The sequence below is a fragment of the Ambystoma mexicanum genome, chromosome 1q (assembly GCF_040938575.1).
Source record: "Ambystoma mexicanum isolate Mex_15411 chromosome 1q, UKY_AmexF1_1, whole genome shotgun sequence".
Lineage (NCBI taxonomy): Eukaryota > Metazoa > Chordata > Amphibia > Caudata > Ambystomatidae > Ambystoma > Ambystoma mexicanum.
Genome location: NC_090922.1, coordinates 573133739 through 573158220, shown reverse-complemented (window position 1 = coordinate 573158220; position 24482 = coordinate 573133739). Strand labels below are relative to the sequence as shown.

The 24482-nt window shown below is 47.0% G+C and overlaps 1 protein-coding gene across 1 annotated transcript in view; it reads right to left on the bottom strand.

Moving 5' to 3' along the window:
• Window positions 1-24482, bottom strand: part of EDEM3 (ER degradation enhancing alpha-mannosidase like protein 3) — a 925252-nt gene that overhangs the window by 379663 nt on the left and 521107 nt on the right. The window contains 1 exon segment of the mRNA XM_069641064.1: window positions 12866-12949. Coding sequence (XP_069497165.1) covers window positions 12866-12949 — 84 coding nt within the window.

The following is a 24482-nucleotide window of genomic DNA, read 5'->3' as shown; positions in this document are numbered from 1 at the left end:
ATGTGGAAAGGAGTAATGGCACGTGAGTATTAAAGTTCCCCAATGTCTTTAAACGCACCTTGTTTTGTCTTTCAGATGCGGGATGCAGCGCCGAAGGCCTCCGGAGCGTGCAAAGAGTTGGTAAGCTTTTGTCTTTCAGATGCCGAAATGCAGTGTGAAGACCTCCGGAGCGCACGAAGAGTAGGTAAGCCTTTGTCTTTCAGATGCCGGAATGCAGCGCGAGGCGTTGGTGACAGCCGATGGACCAGGTAAGTGAAGAGCTGTCACTAAAGACCGTAATGCTAACCTGTTCTTTCTTGTCTTTATAGGTGTTGCTGAAGACTGGATTCAGGATGGTAAGCCTTTTTCCTTAGGCCCAGGATCAGATGCAGAAGACACGATGAGCGTTCTGCTGCAGAGGATGCAGAATAACGCAAAGCAAGATTCATCCATCGGGTGTGGTTTAAATAGCCTCCTGTAGTGCTTAGGTGTCTCCTTCCACAGCCACGCCTAGGTAAGAAAAGAGTTCCTGCTTTCCAGAAGAGTTCCAGTGTTCTGAATCTAGGGAGTGGCTCCTGCCCCACCCAACAGGAAAAGTAGTTCCAAACAGAAGAGGATCAGAGGCTCAACTGGCAGGCAAGTAAGCAGCATGGTCTGCTGCAGGTAAGTCCACCCAAGCATTATGAGCCCGGCGCTTCCAGCGCTGAGACTGGGCATATTTATGAGCCTGGTGCCACTGGCGCTAGGACTGGGTCCAAAAGGTCCCAATTGGGACTGGTTGGCACTCGGAACCTGGGTTATGGATCTGCTTCCAAGGGAGTTGGGAAAACCCTGACCTTTTGGAAGCAGAGATCATGACAGTACCCCCCCTCAAGGCCCCTCCCAAACCGGGCTTCTCCGGGCGTTTTGGCTTGTCAGGAAATGTTCGGTCAAATCTTTTGATTAGGCGAGGAGCGTGGACATATTCAGCAGGTTCCCAGGATCTCTCTTGGGGGCTGTAGCCTTTCCAGTGAATTAGGTAAAATAGTTTAGATTTGGAGATCTTGGAGTCCAGAATGCTTTTGACTTCAAACTCGAGTTCTCCATCAACTAGGATAGGTTTTGGAGATTTAGTTAGTCGGGTTTGAGGTTGCACGGGTTTTAATAGAGAGACGTGGAAGACCGGATGTATCTTCATGTGCGGGGGCAAGTCCAACTTGACCGCTACTGGGTTTACTATGGTAGTGATGGAATAGGGACCAAGGTATCTTGGGTTGAATGTGCGTGGCCCTTTTAGAGGTAGATATTTGGTAGATAACCAGACTTGATCCCCCTACTTGATATTGAGGGGCTTCCTTCCGATGTTGATCTGCTCCTTTCTTGTATTGTTCTTTAGCCCTTTGAAGGTGAGAAACAGCTTCCTTAAAGGCTTGGGTGATTGTAGAATGCAGGTAGTCTACTGCTGGTGTTTCAAGATCTTGGAGGGGATCCAACTCCGAGGTTCGAGGGTGACTGCCGTACAAAAGAAAAAACGGGGTTTTCCCAGTTCCCGAATGGACAGAGTTATTGTAGGCATATTCGGCTATCCAAAGGATGTCTTTCCAAATTTTTTCAGTTTGTTGCAGCATGCAGCGTAAATACTGTTCCAGAGTTTGATTGGTCCTCTCGGTTTGTCCGTCGGTCTGAGGGTGGTGACTGGTCGATAGTCTCACATCAATTTGAGCCGACCGACAGCAACTTCGCCAAAAATGAGAAATAAATTGACTACCTCGATCCGAAATTAGAACCGAAGAAAAACCGTGCAGTCGGACGATGTTTTCGAGAAATTCTCGGGCCAGAGTTGCTGCTGTTGGCAAGCCTTTGAGCGGAATGAAATGCGCCATCTTGGAGAATAAGTCCACGATTACTAGAATCGTATTGTATCCGGAGCATGGAGGTAGATCGGTGATGAAGTCCATAGAAAGCGTATGCCAAGGGCGAGGTGGGATGTCAATAGGGCGTAAGAGGCCTGCTGGTCTTTCCTTTTGACTCTTGTTTTGGGCGCATACTCCACAGGACATTATAAAGTCTCTGATATCTTTTTTCCAAGACAATAAGTTGTCCTTTACTGCAAAGTCCTTTCCCTGCAGATGCCAATTCTGTATTTCTGCTGGAGTTACAAGTTGCCTGGCTTTATCCTTAACTTCCTCTATGGATTCTGTGGCGATTACACCCAGAATTCTTTGTTCGGGAATGATTGGTACAGGTTTAGGGTTGATCAAGTGTTCTTCCACTCCCATCCGAGAAAGGGCATCAGCTTTACCGTTCTTTGTACCAGGTCGATAGGTAATTATGAAGTCAAACTCGGCAAAGAATAATGCCCAACGGAGTTGTCTAGAGGATTGGGCTTTTGCGGTTTTCAAATATTGCAGGTTTCGGTGATCCGTAATCACAGTAACGGTGTGTCGGGCCCCCAGCAGATAATGCCGCCAAGCCTTAAAGGCAGACTTGATAGCCAGAAGTTCCTTGTCAGTAATCGTGTAATTGATTTCAGGAGGCGAGAATTTGCGGGACCAAAATGCCACGGGATGCAACTGATTGGTTACCGGGTCCTTTTGTGATAGAACTGCCCCCATGGCAAGGCTTGAAGCATCAGTTTCCACGATGTAGGGGAGTTCGGGGCGAGGGTGTTTTAAGATTGGTGCAGAGATAAATTTAGTCTTCAAATCCTGGAAAGCTTGTTCCGCCTCGGTAGACCATTCAAAACGTTTGTTTTTCTTTAACAAGGCAGTGATGGGCTGGACTATTCGAGAGAATTCGGGGATAAACCTGCGGTAAAAGTTAGCGAAGCCTAACATGCTTTGCACACCTTTTACGGAGGATGGTGATGGCCATTTGAGAACTGCATCGACCTTCCTTGAATCCATACGCACTCCGCCAGGTGATAATATGAATCCCAAGAATTCAACTTCAGTCACGTTGAAAACACATTTTTCCAACTTAGCGAAAAGTTTGTGTTGACGCAATCTTTCGAGGACCATTTTCACGTGTTTCCGATGTTCAGATTCTGATGAAGAATAAACGAGGATGTCGTCAATGTAAACAACAACACACACATCTATGAGCTCTCTGAGGACATCGTTCATAAAATATTGAAAGGCGGCCGGGGCATTGCAAAGTCCGAAGGGCATGACCTGATATTCAAATAGCCCATACTTGGTGCGGAAGGCCGTCTTCCATTCATCGCCCTCTTTTACTCGTACCAAGTGGTAAGCTCCTCTAAGATCCAGCTTTGTATATATGCATGCTTTTCTGACTTGGTCCAGGAGTTCAGGGATCAAAGGTAACGGATATCTATTCTTAACGGTGATCTGGTTCAGGGAGCGATAATCTATACAAGTTCTAAGGTCTCCTTCCTTTTTTGGAACGAAGAACAAAGCTGAAGAAGCAGGGGACTTGGAAGGACGAATAAACCCATTTGCCAGGTATTGATCCAGGTATTGTTGAAGGTGAAGGTTCTCATGCTCGGTGAGGGCATAAATTCTACTACAAGGAGGAGTAGATCCAGGTATCAGGTCTATCTGGCAGTCATAAGACCTATGAGGAGGTAGAGAGTTAGCCTGATCCTTCCGGAAAACATCTTGGTATTCTAGGTATTCGGGAGGTAACTGGGGAGTCTCTGAAGAAATTGCTGCCAGTGCAACACCAGGTGGAGGGTGACAAGTAGAGACACATTCTGGAAACTGGACCGTTCTTGCTCGCCAATCGATCAGAGGATTGTGTTTCTCTAACCAAGGTATTCCTAGAATAATCTGAAACTGAGGGGCCTTGATCACATCGAACACGATCTTCTCATGGTGTCCATCTTGACTTACTAGCGTCACTTCTTGAGTGGTATGCGTTACTGGCCTGGAGGCTATCTCCGTACCATCCACCGTAGTAATGACGTCCTTTACAGCCTTGGGACAAAGAGTTAGATTCATCCTCAAAACCATTTCATGATCCACATAATTGCCGATGGCACCGCTGTCGACATAAGCTTCAATTGCATGTAATCGATACGGATTATCAGGGCTAATGAGGACCATAGGTATCACGAAATGCAAGGTCACGGAACTGGTTTTCACGCTCGGCAAGAGGACCTCTATTCTTGTCGGGCGAGGTTGTTTCCCTGCTCAGAGTTTGTAACTTTGGTAACTGCAGCTCCTACTGCCTTCTTGGCAGGTTTCACCGGACAGTCTCGAAGAAAGTGCCCTGAGTTTCCGCAATAGAGGCATAATTGCAACAGTTTTCTCCTTTCCCGCTCCTTTTGTGTTAGAGGACCTTTCAGACCCCCTATTTGCATGGGTTCCCCGGAGTCTACTCTTTTGGAAGGAGTTGGCGGTTTGGAAAATACTCGAGCATCAAACTTGGAACGATCGGCCTTCCTGTTCTGCAGTCTGTGATCTATTTGAACGACTAAGTCTATATAGTCCGAACAATCTTGTGGGGGATTCACTACTTGGGCTAACACATCTTTGAGCTCTCCACGTAGACCTCTATAAAACAGCGTAATCCTTTTGTCCTCAGGCCATTGAGTTTCCACTATCAGTCTGTTGAAAGACGCAATATAAGCCAAAAGGTCTTGATTACCTTGTCGCAACGAAAGAAGCTCATTGTCCAAGGCCTGCCCCTGTGAATGTCTTGCAAACAGTTTTTCCATACTGAGCTGAAAAGCTTGAAAATCATGGAGGACCGGATCATTTTGATTTACTAGAGGGATCGACCAGTCTGCCGCATTGCCACTAAGGTACGAAAGCACGAAAGCTACTTTAGCTTGATCAGTTAGAAAGGCTGCTGGCCGGCATAAGAAATGCAACCGGCACTGATTGATAAATACTGCAAACCTCTTTGGGTCACCAGAAAATCGTTCGGGCGGAGCCAGAGGTACATTCCCAGGTAGGTTGATCTGCACTGGATTCATAGAGGATGTAGAAGGAAGATTTCCCCCAGATGCGGGTAACGGGGTCTGTCCGGCTTGTGACTGTAGCAATTGTCTAGCGAGATCATCTGTTCGCTCCTTGGAAATAATCAGTTCCCTTCTTAGAGCGTTCGTTTCCCGACGGGCTGCATGCACTTCTGCCCTTAGTTCCCCAAGTAACTGGGCTAGCTGGTCGGTATCCGAGGTTTCCATAGCGCCTGGACGGGAGTTTTGTGGTAGGCTTTGCGTTCTGTAACGCTCACCTGATTCCCGTAGAGGCGCCGGTCTTGACTGGGCGTATAGAGTATCTTCAAAAGGTGATGTGTAACACACGGCTGGCTCTTTGGGCTGGACCTCTGTGCACTGTATATCTGACTCGAAGGGTAAGATGTCTGCAGATAGAAAATATGGGATTAAGAAACTGGGTTATTGAATGTCTCTCTCTTCTTCCCTTTCTCTTCTCCTGTAGAACCCCAAAGGTTAACGCTCTCACCTTAGGTAAGTGAACGCTGTGCTCTCCATCTGCCTCGGGGCAGGGTACTGTAACCAGTTTCTTCACTGGATAAGGGGAGCAGGCCTCTTGACTTCAGAGGACTGCTGTCCGTCGTTTACTGCACGAACGGTAAGTTTCGAGTAATTCTAATGTTTTTAAAGTCTTTAGTAATGATGTCTCTTGTTTTGCAGGGTTCCGGCGATGGCGGATGACGGGCTGAAGTGAGTTGAAGATGGAGCCCGTGTGATGAATAGAAGCGCCTGGAAGCACGCAAGTAAGCGCCTGTTGCCTGCTTCACGATGCGCTCTAACTGTCTTTTTATTTTGCAGGTACAAGTTCGGAGCGGCTGCAGGGTGCCGGAATACCCACTGGGTTAGATGTGGAAAGGAGTAATGGCACGTGAGTATTAAAGTTCCCCAATGTCTTTAAACGCACCTTGTTTTGTCTTTCAGATGCGGGATGCAGCGCCGAAGGCCTCCGGAGCGTGCAAAGAGTTGGTAAGCTTTTGTCTTTCAGATGCCGAAATGCAGTGTGAAGACCTCCGGAGCGCACGAAGAGTAGGTAAGCCTTTGTCTTTCAGATGCCGGAATGCAGCGCGAGGCGTTGGTGACAGCCGATGGACCAGGTAAGTGAAGAGCTGTCACTAAAGACCGTAATGCTAACCTGTTCTTTCTTGTCTTTATAGGTGTTGCTGAAGACTGGATTCAGGATGGTAAGCCTTTTTCCTTAGGCCCAGGATCAGATGCAGAAGACACGATGAGCGTTCTGCTGCAGAGGATGCAGCATAACGCAAAGCAAGATTCATCCATCGGGTGTGGTTTAAATAGCCTCCTGTAGTGCTTAGGTGTCTCCTTCCACAGCCACGCCTAGGTAAGAAAAGAGTTCCTGCTTTCCAGAAGAGTTACAGTGTTCTGAATCTAGGGAGTGGCTCCTGCCCCACCCAACAGGAAAAGTAGTTCCAAACAGAAGAGGATCAGAGGCTCAACTGTCAGGCAAGTAAGCAGCATGGTCTGCTGCAGGTAAGTCCACCCAAGCATTATGAGCCCGGCGCTTCCAGCGCTGGGACTGGGCATATTTATGAGCCTGGTGCCACTGGCGCCAGGACTGGGTCCAAAGGGTCCCAATTGGGACTGGTTGGCACTCGGAAACTGGGTTATGGATCTGCTTCCAAGGGAGTTGGGAAAACCCTGACCTTTTGGAAGCAGAGATCATGACAGCCCCCCCCCTTTGCTGAGCCCTGTTAGAGCGTGTCGGCTCCCAGGACACGAATAGCACCTCATAGATAGCAAGGTCTGGAATGCAACTCTTCCCCTATATGTAGCTCGCTTCCAAGAACAGAAGCGCTGTGTTCTGTTCAACAACAGAAAGATGCCTCCGCACTCACAAATTGCAAATTGTTACTAGAATAGATGTTTGAAGGTGTCATGGTTGTCAAAAGTGTCCATCATCACACCAAGTTCAAAGAAACCCAATAAAGGGGGGTGTTAAACATGTCATAGCTGATTGTTTGATATGAATTTTGTATATATGTAACTGATGTACGTAATTCACTCTCTTGCGTCCCTCGAGGTCTAGAGATACACGTCGCGGGGCGTGAGACCGAGTTGGCCAACTGAGACTTTTGCTTTGCAATAAACCCTAGCTTTGGGAATACAACCTCGTGTCTGGCGTATCTATCATGTGTGGTGACTCGCCTTGTTTCCATAGACACAAGGGACCCCTAGGGGCCCCTTTCAGTGTAAGCGTATTTGGCTAGTTTGGATTTGTTGCTCATGAGTTGTGTAGGTGCGAGGAGGCACTCGCCCCTGGAACGGGGGCACTACCCGCAACATCAAGGCAATGAGCTAGTACTGGAGTGCGTTGCAGGGCAATCTACGGAGAGTCCTGGGTAACGAAAGTCCAACGTTGGGAGGAGGCACACGCCCTGGGGTCAAGGGCTCTACCCTCCGGATGCGGCACCTTGTGTTCAGTTCCGTGCAGACCTCAGGTTCGGTGCGGGTTCCACAATGTGCCGGAGTGAATGCGGGTTGACTTGTGGACCTTGTTGGGTTTGCGTGAAGGGGGGTCTCGGATCGGGTGGCCTGGGTCCCAGGAGTGTCTCTTGGGAGGCGTACAGAGGAGGGCACACCCCCCACAAGTGGGGGCCCAACCCTCTGTAGCGGGTTCAGTGTCGGAGCAAGGTTTTGTCTTGATGTCGGGAGTTTGGAGGACGAGTTGAATAGAGGAGGCCTAGCTAGCGTCCAAATCCAGATCCAGTGGCAAGAGGCGTTGGGTGCGATCCTCTTGGTCAGGGTGTGTGATACGTGGCTTGCCCAGTCGACGGAATGGGGCTGGTGACACCGTACAGAGCCCGACGAGGGGTGAGGGATATTCTCCAGGAAATGGCGGGAGCAGCCTTCCCAGGCAGATGACTGGGGTTGCGCCACAAACTCTCTCTCGTAAGGGGCCACTGTGCATGGGCGTGAGGTCGAGGTTGGGCAGGCACAGCGTCTTTAATGGGCTAGTGCGTCGGCGGATGGGGGGAGCACTCACTCTTATGCACGGTGGGCCACAGGCTGTACCGGGCACGACGGAGTTGCCGCGCGGTTTGTGGAACGGGAAGGGCCGCCTCCTCCTCTGGGTTCGAGGGTGTTCTCGCTCCACGTGGGCCCGGGGGCTGCGCGTTGAGGCGGGAACTGCCTTGGGGGCCTGCTGCGTGTCTTGATGGTTCCGCGGGAAAGCGGAGGGCGGAGCCAGCAGTCCAGGGCTTCGCAGGTCCCAGTGCCCCATCATACTGAGGGCCTGGAGGGAGAGGCACGATCCCAGAGGCTGTACTCGGGATACAGAACTCCGATTTTCACAGGATTTGCGCTTAGCATGTGGGGGTCCGGTTCCCCCATCTCGTGGATCCGTTGTTATGCGTTGGGGGGCCAAAAGTGGGGGCTCAAGCCACTTTTGAGGGTCGCAGGTTGGAGTTCACACGGCGGAAGACCGCATCCGTGCGCCCCCTGGCGGCCAGTCGTGCATCCTATTTTTAACATCCAGTGACGTCGCCCTCGACGGAGGCCTTCGAGGAACATCGACCCGACGCCATCGACGCAGGACGCCCTCTGCCAAAGAAATTCCGAAGTAGCACAGCTGTGGACATTAGATGTCAAAGATGTGGAATTCGCTGGAGGACACAATCCATTCAAATTACTATTACTCTTAGTCATGCAGCCAATTATTCCACATGTGGGCTGAAAGAAAGTCTGATAATGATTGAGTAGTTAAATCTGTATTTATTCCAAGCTTCATAGGTACAGACCCCCAGCACGTCTTTACTGCAGGCTGGGTCAACTCTAACTGAACTAATATCAAGCATAGACATTTTACAGCATCCCTCATCATATGAGGCTCTGCTTGGAACCTTATCTACATCATACATATGGAACACTATTAGTTATCTGCAATGGAGCTAAGCAGCAACTATTTACACAGACCAGGTAACTTCATAACGTATCTCCCTCAAGCTCTTCCTCAACAACCAACTTCCCATCCATACCACCTACACCCGCCAACCTGTTACCCTCCATTATACACCGATTCATCCTCTCCACCAATCCGTTCCCTTCGGGATGGTATCAGGCCGCTCGCTTATGGATAATGTCACATGCATTCATTTACTCCTTAAAGCACACTTCAGTAACTGTTGTCATGGTCATGAAGTCAGGGGCACAGGCATGCAGGGGTCGCATGCACAGGAGACCTGGGTGGACACTGTCCTGGCGCCTTTGGCACCAGGCTCATGAAAAAAAGTAAACAAGAACATCCATTTAACACCAAAAAGCTTTTATTATGGACATAGCACTTCAGATGCATTAACCTTGAACATTCCATCCATTAAGCAGCCCCAAGTGTATTCTTGGGTGTGGCTGCTAATGGATTGCCTTTGCACGGGCTCACTCTAGGAGTGGCAGGTAAGCCGGCCCTAATGGGCGTGCCCACGATCTCAGCTATATAAGCTGCCCCGATCCTCAAAACAGACGCTTCGTGTTATTATGCACGTGCAAGCAGCGTAACGCTCCCCGTCGCCTGAGGTCAGAATTACCTTTGAAGATCCTGCTTCCTGGACATCCTGCTTCCGGCCAGCATACTTACCAACTGGGGGAAGCTGTTCTTACCTGTACATCTATTCGGCAAACCAAGTATTAATCTTTACACTTTCCGGAACGCCGATATCTTCATCTTGGCACCGTAGCACGACACGCTCCATCGTAGACAGCAGCACCGGCAAGGAAAAACAGAAGACTAGGTTAGACATCGGAAAAAACTGTTAGTTTAAGGTTGCACTTTGCCATACTTTGCGCTTTTCCTTAAACCATCACTTACCTGCTGTCGAACATTGCGGTAGCATCAATCTTCCATCTGGCCGCATCTCACAGCTGCATTGATGCCGCATTTCCATCTAAGGGAAGAAAACAGAAGGGAGACATTATTGCGGGCATAAATAGGAGCAACATATAAAGACATTAAACAGAACGAACAGCATCACAAGACTTACCAATCATAAGGAAAAGCATAGTCCCAGCTGGACTGGACTAATCCTTATCAGGGATCAGTAAAGGAACTAGATCCCATTTGACGCGCCCCTGTTAGAAGTAAGAGGACGGATAGCTTATCTTCCATAATTCACAGGTGAGCTTTATGGGCTGGCGTATGCTCACAGAAACCGTACTTTGGGGTGAAGGGTTCGAGAGGTACAACAATCACATATTGGCGCACTCACACACTTATCTTCACGCAGGAGCAGTATCACCACGTACCACCGCTCACAGCTTTTCTACTGAGGGAGAGGCCTGAAGGGGGTGATTCAAGTTCAGGGAGGGCTGCAACCGTGCCCCAACGCCTCCGCAGAGACAAGGTGAGTGTAACAACTGCAGAGCATTATCACTTCAAATACAACTCGGGAATCCTTCCCTTCCAAAAATTTCACATAAGTAACTATTCTCCGTCCGTTGATATCTAACAATTTTATGTTTGCATCATCTAGAAAACAGGTCCACTAACACAATTATAAACCTACCCTGTCCAAAGCCCATCTCCACAGGACCAAGTATATCTAAAGCTACCTCGTCCCACACCTTGCCTGGAACATCATTGAGCATTGCAGGGTGCTTCTTTGCCATGATGACTTTACAACTTTCTAAACAACCCACGCAATCTTTCAATCGTTTTTCTACCTCTCTATCAAATCCAGGACACCAGTATTCAATCTGTCCTCAAAAGCCGCTTTGGTTTTACTGATACCAATATGTCCCTTATGAGCTATATGAATAATGTGTGGTCTAATTTCCTCTGGCACCACCGCTCTACCCCACCGAAGCACAACTCCATTTTCAACACTCAACTCCTCCTGAACTTCCCAAAATGGCCTCTCCTTTTGAGCTAACTCCCCTTTTCTGAACCAACAGCTCTCCACATACATCTTTACTTTTGATAAAACCTAATCATTCTCTACTGACCTTACGCATTCCTCTTTACTTCTAACACAATCACCTATGGCAAAAACCAACTCCATATCCTCATCAGGTCATTTCTCCTCTTCACCTCTAGCTAACCTGGACAATCAGCTAACATGTTGTCCCTTCCGGACACCACGCTTACATCATAGCTATGCCACTGTAACCCAATGACCCATCCAGCTACCCTTCTAGAAACCTTATCTAAGCCTTTATGATCAAAAATCGCTTCCAAAGGTCTATGATCAGTTTTAATCATGAAGTTTGTCCCCCACATAAAACTCAAACTTTTCCACTTAAAATCATGAAGCCTTGAAAACTCATAACCACAGGAGCTTTTCAGTAAATCACTTGAACAGGTGCAAATTCAAGATGAACAAATAAAACAAAAAAGAACCCTTACTATTGTGTTTATGATCCCCATTTTTTCTCTTCTAATCACAGATTGCCCAAACCAACAACCAAATTATTGCAGCTTCCCAAATTGAAGGCAACCCCACAAGCAAACTTTGGCATAACGTAATAATCTCCTTTTCTATAAAACATCACGTGGTGGGTTATAGCAAACATGTCCTGCATCAAGAAAAACAGTACCAAATATGTAGTGCATGCTAACATTCAAACACAATGGGTGTCAGTACCAGTATGGAGGTGGGCAAAACATGAATGTAAATTGCAGTAATTCTACTACCACCGCTTCACCCCCACATAACCGTAATTCTTTACTACGTGTTTGGCAGTAATGTGGATGATTTACCTCTACCCAACAGCTGGAGGTAATCCTCCTTACCGCCCCAAATCAACAGATTTACCTCGTGTAATTACAGCTTGCAGTAAATCCGCAAAAAATGTGTAGGACTGGGACAACAAAATGCCTACTGGGCATGTACGCCACATTTCCCTTTGACAGTTAAAGACCGTGGTTTCACTTGGCTGACCTCGGCACGTATGAGTGGCAGGTCAGCGCCACATCGACAATTATGGGCAAGTCTACTGCCAGTAAGCTCCCATGTGACATTCCTAGTAGGCTTCCCATGCCCATTATGCTCCCAATGGCACATGCCCATTATGTTCCCAGTATGCTGCTGGGGTCACTCACAGTATAAGACCAGTATGGTATTTCCAGTAAGCTCCCAGTGTTGCATTTCCAACAAGCTTGTATTTTACACAATTCCAGTATACTGAACTGACCAAACCGTTCCAAATATGGAAAGTCAGTTGCCAGTGGAGAAACCCTGTTTGTGCAACTCAAACTGAAAACACACATCCCTATGCCCCATAGAACATAAAGGCAAGCGGTGCATTGAGGCCCGGAACCAGCATTTGAAGTAAAGTAAATATTCAGGACAAAATGAGTACATACGATCCCATTATGCCTTAACTGTATTGCTGCTGGCACCTGGTAAGAATAACTTCAGTTATTTGATGAATCAAAACCATCATATAGTTATTCTATTCAGAGAGATTAATAAATCCTTTTCATCATAGCCACAGGGTGTTTGCTTCCAAGCGACACAAAGTTAATGGCTCAGAGAAATTTTGCTTGCCACAACATGCAGTCATAGCTAAAGAGGTGTGACCTAAAATGTCAGCCATTGTGCAACACCAAACCACCAATAGACTCAGTTTATTGCGATTTCATTGATTAGTAACAGCACAGGAGGAGAAAGGGCAAAAACAATAGTGACCATGCAGGGAAGGGTACCAAAGTAGGCAGTACCCATCAAATAGCCTGAGAGTCTGTGATGAAGTGCCTCATGATGCATGGGACCTACTTCAGAAGTAATCCTCAAACGTAGGAAGAGAGGCAAAACCCCTCTGGAAGAGAGCTCTACCATTCTACCTGCTCAAGCCCCATGGGTAAGAGGTGACATTTTAAATTGGCAACATTACATTTTTTACATTGTGTTTAAAGCAGATATTTTAAATTGCACATGACTACTACTCCCTAGGACATTGTCACTTGATATCAATTAAATTAGAACAAAGCCTTACCTCTGGCAGGAAGTTATGCTTTTTTATCACCTGGTATAACATCTCATGAGTTTCTATTGCAGGCCGGATGTCACCTTTCAGCACCTAAAAAGCACATGTTAAAGTGTATAGACTTCTGTTTTTGTGTATATATATATACACACACACACACACACACACTGTTTCATTAATGTGTCTCACACTTCACAATGACTTGCAGAGATGAATTCAGGAGAACATGTTACTTTTAATCATAGTTTAAAATCATTGGCATCAAATTTGAAAAAACACTCATTGAAATAACACATTTGAAAAATGGTGTAAACTTTCCACCCTTCCCAACTTTTTCTCTGAAAAGTACACTGTAAACACAGCCCAGATATTCCTACATAGAAGCTTTACAAATAGGGAAAAAGCAAGGAACGTCACACAGGATTAAAAATAATGGAAAACTTAGTCACTTTAAGGTAGTCATTGTTAATTGTATTTTCCTAAATCCTATGTTTAGGGTTCAGAAAGAGCAATCCAACTCTCAGTTAGGCTGGGGTTCATGGTATAAGGAGTAAGCATGGCACTGCACATAATGGCTATGTTCTCAAGAGTGCAGTAAGTTAGAGAAAAGGTACACGTCACACGACACAAAAAAGTGTCAAGGCAGTTTTGTGCAACCCCTGGTGAGGGCTGTACTTCCACTAACGCTATGGGATGGGATGGGGACCTTGGGGGCGAACACACCAAACCTAAAACAGAAGCTAAGGCTCTCTCCTCAATTTAACTAGCAGAGCGACAAGACAAGGAAGGGGTAGTAAGCTGACAGAGGTACAATTTATCCAAGCACTTGGAAACATACACCACAATGATATACTGAGGGGATATGCCCCAAGGTGGGGGTCCTTTGTCCTCGCGGCCGACGCTTTGCTGTCTTCAAACCAGGAAGTCCATCTTCAATGTTGATGGCTGACATCAACATTGAAGATGAGACTGCCTGGCTGAAGGCAGGCAGCGTGGCAAGGAAAAGGTATATTTTTCTTTCATTATTTCGAAAGAGAAGAAAAACATTATCACCCGTGCAGTGATCTGCACAGGTGCGAATGGGAAGGGACGCAACTGACACTAATGAGAGTGCTCGGAACGTAGGCTTACCTTTGTGAATATTGCCTGCGCTCCAAGCATTGTCATTGGCTGCGGGCGCCTTCCAGGGTGCTAATGAAAACTATATCCATTTTTTTACAGATGTCTCATCAGTTCATTCGAATATGTACTTAGACACATAATAGACCATATTAAAAATACCATATATAGTTATCACAGGGGGAAGAGGGGGAGAAAGGGAGAGAGGGAGAGATAATTACTCTGTGTAATTGCATTTCTGATGCTTGTAACTGCTTAGATTCATATGCTCTGCATAGTCTGACTATCTAGCGGCAGTCGCAGAGCAATCGATTAGAAGATTTGTGACATCAACAGGGCGCGTTAGTAATACTATCCCTAGTGCGACCTGTACTGTAACTTCGGACCCACACCCTTCTCCAGCAAGGGTGTCTCCGGTCCGCCCATTTTAATAGGGAGTCTTTCACTCCAGAGACCTCCAGCTTTCCTTCTGCCTCTGGCCTTGGGCTTCTGCACAGTCTTGGCTCTGCAATCACAGTGACTCGCCTCACATGGGGAAAACTTCACTTTCAGCACATCTTCCACTGCGCAGGTTTTTGGGAACACAAGACCCTCTCAGAACCTGCAGATGAAATCTGCTGTCTCCATGTTCCGGCATCCCTTCTGTGCTCCCACTTCCTTGTGAACTGCTAGCCTCGTGCTTCTCCTCTGCTGCTGCTGCTACTGCTACTACTACTACTACCAGCCTTCCAACTCCTGCTTCAGCTCCTTCTCCTCCCGCTAAGGCCTTTTGTGCCTCACATGTTTATCAATAGGCTTCAGGTGTGAGCCATTAGATTCGATTGCCCGACGCCTGCATGCAATGGCTACTAGGCTTAATTGCCTGCCCTCTACATCTAAAAGCCTCTTAAACCCTCTTCGTCTCAGTTCCTCTAGGACATGTAGTTTGTTGTGGCAAAGTTAGCTTTTACAACTTCTCTCGTTTGGCACAGAGCCATCAAAAGTGTGGTATTGCGGGGAAAGTTAAAAGGGGGGGTTATCCAAGTCTTCCTGGTCTGTCCCTCCCCCATGTCATCCTTCCGCAGTACCCCACCCCCAGGGTCGGGAATCAGGAAGCATCTGCCTTTCCCTGGCCACATGAGGAGGGTCCCAGACCAGGTTTCTGGGGAGAATCCCATCAGATTCTTCACACAAAGCCTATACATTTTAACAATTTACATTGTGGTAAACTGGGAGGGCCGAGGCCTTGGTCATCTTGCAAAAATGCCATTATTAAAGACCCCCTCCATGTCCTGTTGAAAGAATCTGCTCAGGACACCTACTTATACAGTCTAGATCCTTGGCAGATCTATCCGAGAAGGGCAGATTCTCGGCTAACAGACAGTTGCAGATCTATTTTGCTTCCCAGAAGAGGTTCTTGGAATTCGTGTTTTGCACTTTGTTCAGAAGAACATCGTAATTGCATTGTCCTTCTGTTTAAGTATTGTTAAGCTGCTCACCGGCTGCAAAAATATTTTCAGAGCGTAATGAACAGCTCTTAATCCCAGCAGGTTTATACTATACGCCTTTATCCTTCTCCAGCCACATTCTCTGGGTGGTCAGTTGATCCACTAGGACACGCCGACCTTCCATGGTGGCAGTTATCATTATGGATTGCTTAGTCGAGAGTGTTGGTAAAGGCAGATGATGCCGTCATACCCCTAGTGTAACATGCCCAGATTGCTGGTGGCAGATCTTTACCTGCTTTGACAACATTCGGCAATGCATAGAGTTATCCACCTGGAAAGTGTGTTTCGACACAGCCAGACCTTTCCTGGACAAAGAGAAAGCTACAAAGATTTGGTCATCACGCCTGAATTCAACTGTCCTAGCTACATAAAAACGGAGAGTCTGGAACCAAAAACGGGGTAGGCGGAAAACCATTTATGAGGCCCTTCAGGAATTGAGTCATAATCGGGATCATGAAGAATGATCCTTGACCCAGAGCCGTCTTAAAAACAGACAAAGTCGCCAATAGCCTTTGACTGAACCAATCTGAAGGACTGCAGAGGCCAGTGAAAGAAGGAACTCCATCGCTGTAATGATGGGACAAGCAATTGGGTCTAAGCTGCGTTCCCTGCACCACCCCTTGAATCTTCTCCATCAGTACGCATACAGAGATCTCGTAGATGATCTGGGTGCAGTCAGTAGAACCTCAAGTACCTCCCCTGAGAGTTCCCAGTAATAAAGTTGGTTGATTGACTCTGGGTTTGGGTAAGTGGGAGTAGGAGTTCCGGCCGTCGAGGCAACCGGAGAGGTGGGCAAATGGTAAAGTCCAGGAGTTCAGAGTACCATATTCTCCTCGCCCAATCCGGGGCGACCATGGTCAGTGAAATCTTCTCAACCTCCTCATGACCCACAGGATGACGGGTGTTAGAGGGAAGGCATAGTGCAAGTTCAAGACCCACTCCACCGGGAATGCGTCCCCTAGTGCACCTTTTGCTGGGAATTCCCTCTAGCAATACTGTATGCACGTCGACTTGGATCTCATGGCAAACAGATCTACTGTTGGGGGTGCTCAACTGAGTGAAGATCTCCTCGACAACTTCCTGGCACACTTCCCACTCGTACAAGACTGTCCTCTGCCTGCTCAGAGCGTCTGGCAGCCCATTCTCAATTCCTGCCAGATACAGCTGAAGTGGGGGGGCGAGAGATCTGGTTCCCCAACAACCAGAACCATAGTTGCAGCACCTCCTTGCATAGGGAGAGACACCGAACACCCCCATTCGTTGAGGTAGTGCATGGCCACTATGTTGTCCTTCAGAATAAGGCTGCGTTTTCCCTTGAGGAAATGCGCAAATGCTATCAGGGCTTATCTGATCGCCCACAACTCTAGTCTGTTAATATGCCACCGGCATTGCATTGGAAACAAAAGGCTGCTCGCCTGCTGATCCCTGCAGAGAGCTAGAGCTAGTCCTCCCCCCCCCCCCCCCCCCAACCGTTCAAAGACTCATCTGTGACCACCTGGGCTTGGGACCACAGTGGCCAAAAGGATTCCCTCGTCCTCATGTCTTCCTTGCTCGACCACCAAGATAGGGCGTTGGACACTGGCTTCGACACCTTTAGAATGTCCTTCATGGCATTATAGCACTGAGACCATTGATCCTTCAACAGCCATTGCAGAGAATGCATGCGCAGTCTGGCACCAGAAAAATGCAGGAAGCCATGAGACCTAAGAGGCGGAAGAAGGAAGCCACTGGTAGACTGTCGTAGCTCTGAAAGAGTGCAACGATTCGCCAGACCCTCTTTCTTCGGGGAAAGACCATCCCCAACGATGTGTCCAGGACTGCTCCGATGAACTGGAGCTTCTGTGTTGGTGGAACGTGGGACTTCAGCAAATGTAGGGAGAAGCCCACCATGTGAAGCAGCAAGAAGGTTTCCTTAAGCTGTGTCGATACCTGCTCCGGGGACTTTTCTCAGATCAGCCAGTCATCCAGGTATGGGTATACATTAACACCGGATCTCCTGAGGTGTACCACCATCACTGTCATCAGCTTGGTGAAAACCCTGAGCGTGGAGATTATGCCAAAGGGGACCACCTTGAATAGATCAAGAATGCCCAGTCCTTCCGATGGATCAGCACAATGACACCAACAAGTCCTAAATTACAGAGCCTGTAAAATTATTTTCAACGTCACCATCTTGAAATCCTCTTTCAACAGGAACTTGTTCAAGGGCCTGAGGTCCAGGATAGGACAAAGTCCTCCTCCTTTCTTGGGTCCCACAAGGTAGCAGGAGTACAAGCCGATCATCTGCTCGGGAGGCACCTTTTTCACGGTACCCTTCAATAATAGGGCTTTCAGTTCTTCCTGGAGCTCCTGTTCCAGTTGTTGCTGGGGGAGGAGGGAGTCTGTCTGGCGGTCTGCTTCAAAATGGTAGGTAGTATCCCCATTTTACGAGTTGTAATACCCAGGCATCGGAGGTTATCTCCTTCCACCAAAGCAAGTGCTCTGAAATTCTCCCTCGAACCGGGGAAATGTGTGGGGAGAACTCAAAGTGCCAACGGCCCACCTGCTGTCTGCTGGCTCCGAGAGGCCCTTCTGCCCAGTCCGGAATGAGACAAACGCCTCTGCCCTTGCCTGGCTTGTGGGAGCTGTGCCCTCCATCCAAACGGAATGTACCGCATGTAGCCTTTTCCCCAGAGGAGAAGCCGAAAGATTGTTTCTGAGGTTGCTGCACAGCTAAACTGAGCGACTTTGCAGCTAACTTAGAATCCTTGAATTTCTCCAGGGATTAGTCGGCCTTTGGGACGAACAACGGTTCAACCTCGAAAGTAATGTCCAACAGCTTAGTCTGGACATTCAGCGAGACCCCCGAGCTGTAGAGGTAGGCCACCTCTTTGCTGGCATCAACTATCCGCAGAAACCCATCCCGCATCTCGCCAGCCGGAATGTGCTCTTCTGCCTCCGCTACGAGTCTCCACAGTCCAGGACATAATTTAGCAAATACACATGATGCACCGACTACCTTCAAGGCCATGGTGCTGGAGTTGAAGATCTTTTTTAGCCAGGACATCAGTCTTCTTAGATTCCCTATCTGTAGGCAAGTTAGAGGTGGTAGTGGCTGGTCTGGAGCTTACTGTAGAAGCCTGCACTAGAAGGAGTTCTGGTGTGGGGTCAGACAGAAAGGGTAAGTCCCCCCCTAGCCGGCTTGTACTTCTTTGTAAGCTCCAAATCCACAGCTGGAGAGGCGCAAGGTCTCAGCCAAAATGAGGGAATGGGGTCTGAGATGGCTGCGGTAAAAGTTAATGTCATCTCTGTTTGTGGACCCTTATCAAATATGTCTGTGAGGTCATAGGCTGACAGGGGGTTTTCTGGCATGGCCAGGCCCAAGGCCTCAACCACCCTCTCCACAATCCTTCAATACTGCGCAATGGGGTGTCCATAAGGAGCGGCTTGCTGGGTGTCAAGATCAGGAGATGCAAAGGAAATCAAATCCACCTAGTCAGTAAAGTAGTCGCCTCCCCTAAACCCCCCCCCCACTCTTCCCGCACCCCTTTTGGACCCATGCTCGGTTTCCCAGTAGTCAGAGTCGAGCATGAGGGGGTAAGACCAGACTTCGCTACGTTGACAACGGAACCTCCGGGCGCAACTGGTGGCATGGGAGTCTGCAGCGTCGAGACCTGAGTCATACCTGCTGTGGCGGTCTTCAACATTGGAGCATTTGATCTTTTCCCACTCTTCCTTCGACGTGCCCGGATTATGGTAATCTTACTACGTTCATGCGTCAATGGTGCCTTCCTTCTTATGGAAAGATGGAGGATGAGTGGCTTCGGGAGTGCAAACTGTTCTTTGCCTTTTCACAATGTCTCCTCTATCGGGCGTGGGTCCCTCTGCCTCTTGCCCAGACGACCCTATGGCCAAACAAGCAGGAGATTTCTACAGAGGCTGCACAAGCGCTATTTTCACACTCCTCAACATTGTGATCTTTACCGAGGCACCACACGCAGATGCCAAATGGGTCGGCGAACAACATGTTGGAGTTGCAGTCTTGAAAATGTTTGAACCCGGACACCTTAGAAGTGGACATATCGAAGAGTCAATGGAAATTAGACAAATTGTCGAATGGATGATTTTCTCTCACGAGAAACAATCCTAATAGCAGCGTGCTGAGCGCATTGAAAAAAAGAACAGAGGTTCGGGGGCATAGTATATATGGCAGCTAATGTCACGTCTGGAGCCAAGTGGCATGGTCGAGCCAAGAGGGATCGACGGTCAAGTCATACTAAAACCACTGTCGAAAACATTACCGAGCAGCAAATGCTGGAATGGATACCTATCTGATGAGCAATATGCTGGATAATTCAATCAATTGAATCTCCTGCCAATCTCATTTTTTCAAGAACTACTGATCCTTCACAAATTCCTGGATAGGTCTCATGTGCAACCATCACGCATGAGGAATAAAAATCACAAGGCTGTTGAAGGGGAAAATGTCTTGTTGCCGATGTGCACGACACACTCAAGGTCTCGCATTTGTCTCCGATAGAAGACCGTCTCTCCTATAATGGATATACTTCTGTCTTTTTTGTGGCAAATATAGCTTCCAGGTATCGATTGTGTTTTGAGGGCGACTAATGCTGCCCTGTATTGGTCAGGACTTGCATTGTAGTCCAAAAACTTGACTGGTTTCGCAGGTCGTCCTTAACCTGATTAGCCAATCAAGGAGGTATGGATAAACCAATCCATACCTGGAGAAACTTCCTCGCATTTCCTTTCTTTTTGCAAGGCTTCCCAAACTCCCTCGAGCCCCCCAGCGCCTGCACTACATTTGGACTTCCTGGATGTTTCCATTGGCTTTCAATGAGAATAAGATTTTTCATCTTCACTCACCCTTTGCCTTCCTATTTGTTTCGAGGGCACGAGCCACCTTTTTAGGTTAGCATAGCTGGGAGACACTTAATTTTGTTCTGGCGTCAGTGTTTTTCTAATGTAGACTTTTTTAAGTGGACCCTTTTCTGTGTTGTGTTGTGTGCATTAGGAAACCTGTGTTTCTAGTGGATGTCATAGCTTTTTAAATGACATTCAGTCTTTCCCTTGCATCAGAAGCGAACTTCATTTGAGTGCTGCGGGGACACTGTCCTCTTCTTCGTCAGAAGTAACATTTTTGTTATTTTCCATTTCTCTCCTGAAGAGGCTGCTGGGAGTTAATGCCCTTTAACGTTTTCTCCCCGATGTCCTGTTGTGGGTTGTCTTTTTGGTTGCGATAATGCTATAAGATGACCATATACTCAAAATGGACTTATTATTTTGCACGTCCTGTTCAAGATAACATTACCTTTGTTGGCTATGTCTCTGCCTTTCCAGGTGAGCGAGGGTGCTCTTCCTTCATGTATCTTCACACATCTTTGTAGGCTTTAATCTGGAAAACTCAGAAAAAATGACCAGTGTGAGTCAGCGGGTAGGAAATATGGAGAAGGGCTGCCTGCTCCTAATCACATTTCCCAAGGGTATGGCTGTTGCTGGGTAGATTCTGGCAGTGTAGCTGTCCACTACTGGACAGCAAGCCAAGTTTATATGTTGCAAAGTCACTTATTGGAGGGCTGGGCAAACTCCCAGCCCGATTTCTGCATATAAGGAGGGGTGCTGAACCCAGGAAGTTAGTCGACCCCTGGAAGAGATTTGAAAAAGATAACGACCGAGTGACACTGCAGAACTGCTACAGAAACCAGCATTCGCTCAGCCAACACCACTGCATTTCAGAACTGTACCTTCTGATTGACAGGCGAGACCTTTGAAAGGTGCTTCCCTCGCTTTAGTCGTTGACCTAATCAGTCAGCTGTCTTGCTCAACCTGCCTTGCCACTCCCGGATGAAAAATGTGTACCTATTTGCCTGCATCACCCGAAACCAGCTTTGCTCCTCTACAAGGACTATCCAGTTTGAAGGATAGAATTTGTTTAGGCATCCTCGGGGTCTATGCTCCATTAGGAGACTGATCCAGGGTGACTCCACTCCAGTCCGAGGTCACCAGAGAAACAGACTACAGCCAGTACCTTGAACCTACAACCAGATGACCCAGCTTGACTTCAACCACGGTTATTGAAGTCTTCCCCAGCAATGTACTGTTGATTGGGGGAGTTCGTACCTTTGTGGGGTTCCTGGGGGCTGAGAGCCCTTGCATCTCTTGACCCCCACCCCTCGCCATTGGGATTGCATTGGGCGCAAAGTACTTCTTACCTTGGCACTATCCGGGGCTGCTCCAGGTCGGTAGCAGCCAGGCCGCTACTTCTAGGTTGGTTCCATGTGATGTTAACAATAAATGTTATAATGAAAAAGTTTACTGAAACTTAAATACTGAAAAAAAGATCGCATTTATTTTTTATTTGGGGTGTGGGGGAGCAATGAATATAACCCCAACCCGCTCCCCACTCTTTTTTAATCCCTTACCCCACCCCATATATTTAATAATACATTTGGTGATTTTCGGTTTCGTTAAAAATGTTCATTCGTTAACATCACTGGATACCTCCTAGGTTAAGTCCTCTTGGACCATAGAAGTGGTAGCCGATTCCTAAAACTTGTACAGATTGACATAACTAGAACACCAAGGGTGAGTCTATTTATACCTATAATGAGGTTTTTATTTCCATTCTTACCAGGAATTTATAAATATATCGTCACACTCAATCACGATCTATAGAGAAAGTGGTTTTACTAAACAGATTTTAATATGTAAAAACATTTCATCAGAGCAGTAGAGCAGTACAAAACTTTTATAATATGTTGATGATGATCTCCAACATAGAGAGGAAGTTCAATTTTGTCACTTCCAACAATTAAAACACAGAATCAAGTATATACGTCACAACAAAAGAAACATATAAGGCATTTTACATTAGATAATGCCAATGTACTTGGATTTTTCTAGTGCTATATCTGCACGTCAGTGTACAAATACTTTAATGGCCACTCAGGTGCCAGCAAATAGAAAATTCCAACAACTTGTACTGTGAACACACGACACTTAGATTACAAAGGCACCTCTGAGCAAAGGGTCCTTTCTAAGGATCTAAAACTTAGTGTAGACATATGACATAATATAATGTCTAGAGTTTTTAACACAGTCTATGGCAACCATTCTACACATAGATCTAAAAACACATGAGTCCTGCTCATGCTATATCAGAGTCGACCGGTTTCATAACCATATCTCATTCTGGTTATCTTCATCAGGACTTTGTTTGATAAGGTCTTGATTGCCTGTTCTGGGAACGCTGTCTTGCGCCTTTACGTGTGTATTCCTATTCCACACTTTGCTGTGGACCATCACTGCTCAGAAAACATCTTGGAGGAGAGCGCACCATGAATGCTAGCATTCACGCTATCGAGTCACTTTAGCAGATAGCGTTGTAACAGTAACACCAGCTCACTGAAACTTAGATGCATTGCGCAGACACAGTGAAGCTTTGATGTATGCTGCTTTGAAGTAACTATGATTGTATATAAGCCAATGCTTAAATAGGTAATGTGCTATTTGGTGCGCTCTCCTCCAAGATGTTTTCTGAGCAGTGATGGTCCACAGCAAAGTGTGGAATAGGAATACACACGTAAGGGCGCAAGACAGCGTTCCCAGAACAGGCAATCAAGACCTTATCAAACAAAGTCCTGATGAAGATAACCAGAATGAGATATGGTTATGAAACCGGTCGACTCTGATATAGCATGAGCAGGACTCATGTGTTTTTAGATCTATGTGTAGAATGGTTGCCATAGACTGTGTTAAAAACTCTAGACATTATATTATGTCATATGTCTACACTAAGTTTTAGATCCTTAGAAAGGACCCTTTGCTCAGAGGTGCCTTTGTAATCTAAGTGTCGTGTGTTCACAGTACAAGTTGTTGGAATTTTCTATTTGCTGGCACCTGAGTGGCCATTAAAGTATTCATACACTGACGTGCAGATATAGCACTAGAAAAATCCAAGTACATTGGCATTATCTAATGTAAAATGCCTTATATGTTTCTTTTGTTGTGACGTATATACTTGATTCTGTGTTTTAATTGTTGGAAGTGACAAAATTGAACTTCCTCTCTATGTTGGAGATCATCATCAACATATTATAAAAGTTTTGTACTGCTCTGATGAAATGTTTTTACATATTAAAATCTGTTTTGTAAAACCACTTTCTCTATAGATCGTGATTGAGTGTGACGACAGATTGACATAAGCCAGTTAATTCACATTCTGTACTGAATGGGGGAAAAACTTTGCGCACGCCTACAGGTCAAACCGTTGGACGGATTGTCACTAAATTTGCGGCAGGGGCTTGGTCCCGAAAGCGTGCTTTTGTAAATTTGGTGACAATCCTTCCAGTAGTTTCCTTTAAAAACGACCAAAAAATATGTCTCCAAAAATTAGTGATCTCCATGTCCGCTCCGCGGTCACACTTCCCTGTTCGCTCCGCGGACAAGATACTGATTGGCCAGGAGGTGGCGTCATGACCGCGGACATGCGACATCTTCGCCGATTGGCTGCAGCGAGCCGTGATGTGCGTCAGAATGGGTGGATGCGCCCACATCTTGGATCCAAAGACAGCACGGTCGCCACCACAGGTGAAATGCTGTTTCGGAAACTGTTTTGCTCTCCTACAGTTCTTGGGGAGGTTCAGAGAGTAAGAGATCAACAAGTTACTTACCAACTGGTAACGTTCTTTCTATTGGATGTTCCTCCAACGTATTTCTTATCTTAGATGTATTCCATCCAGCTTTGCTGCTCTTCGGAATTTTTTTCGGCAGAGGGTGCCCTGCGTCTATGTCGTTGAGTCGATGGTCCCTCGAAGGCCTCTGTCGAGGGTGACGTCATCAGGTGTATAAGTAGCACGGGCGGCGCCCGTTGGCCTCAGTTCTGTTTTTCCCCTTTTTATCTTTGATCTTGTACTGTGTAGATTGTGCCGGCAGACAGGTATGAGCCTTGCGAGATTTGAGATGGCAATAACCCGGAAAAATCTACAGATGGGTAGGCTGGGAGGGCGATGAGGAATACGTTG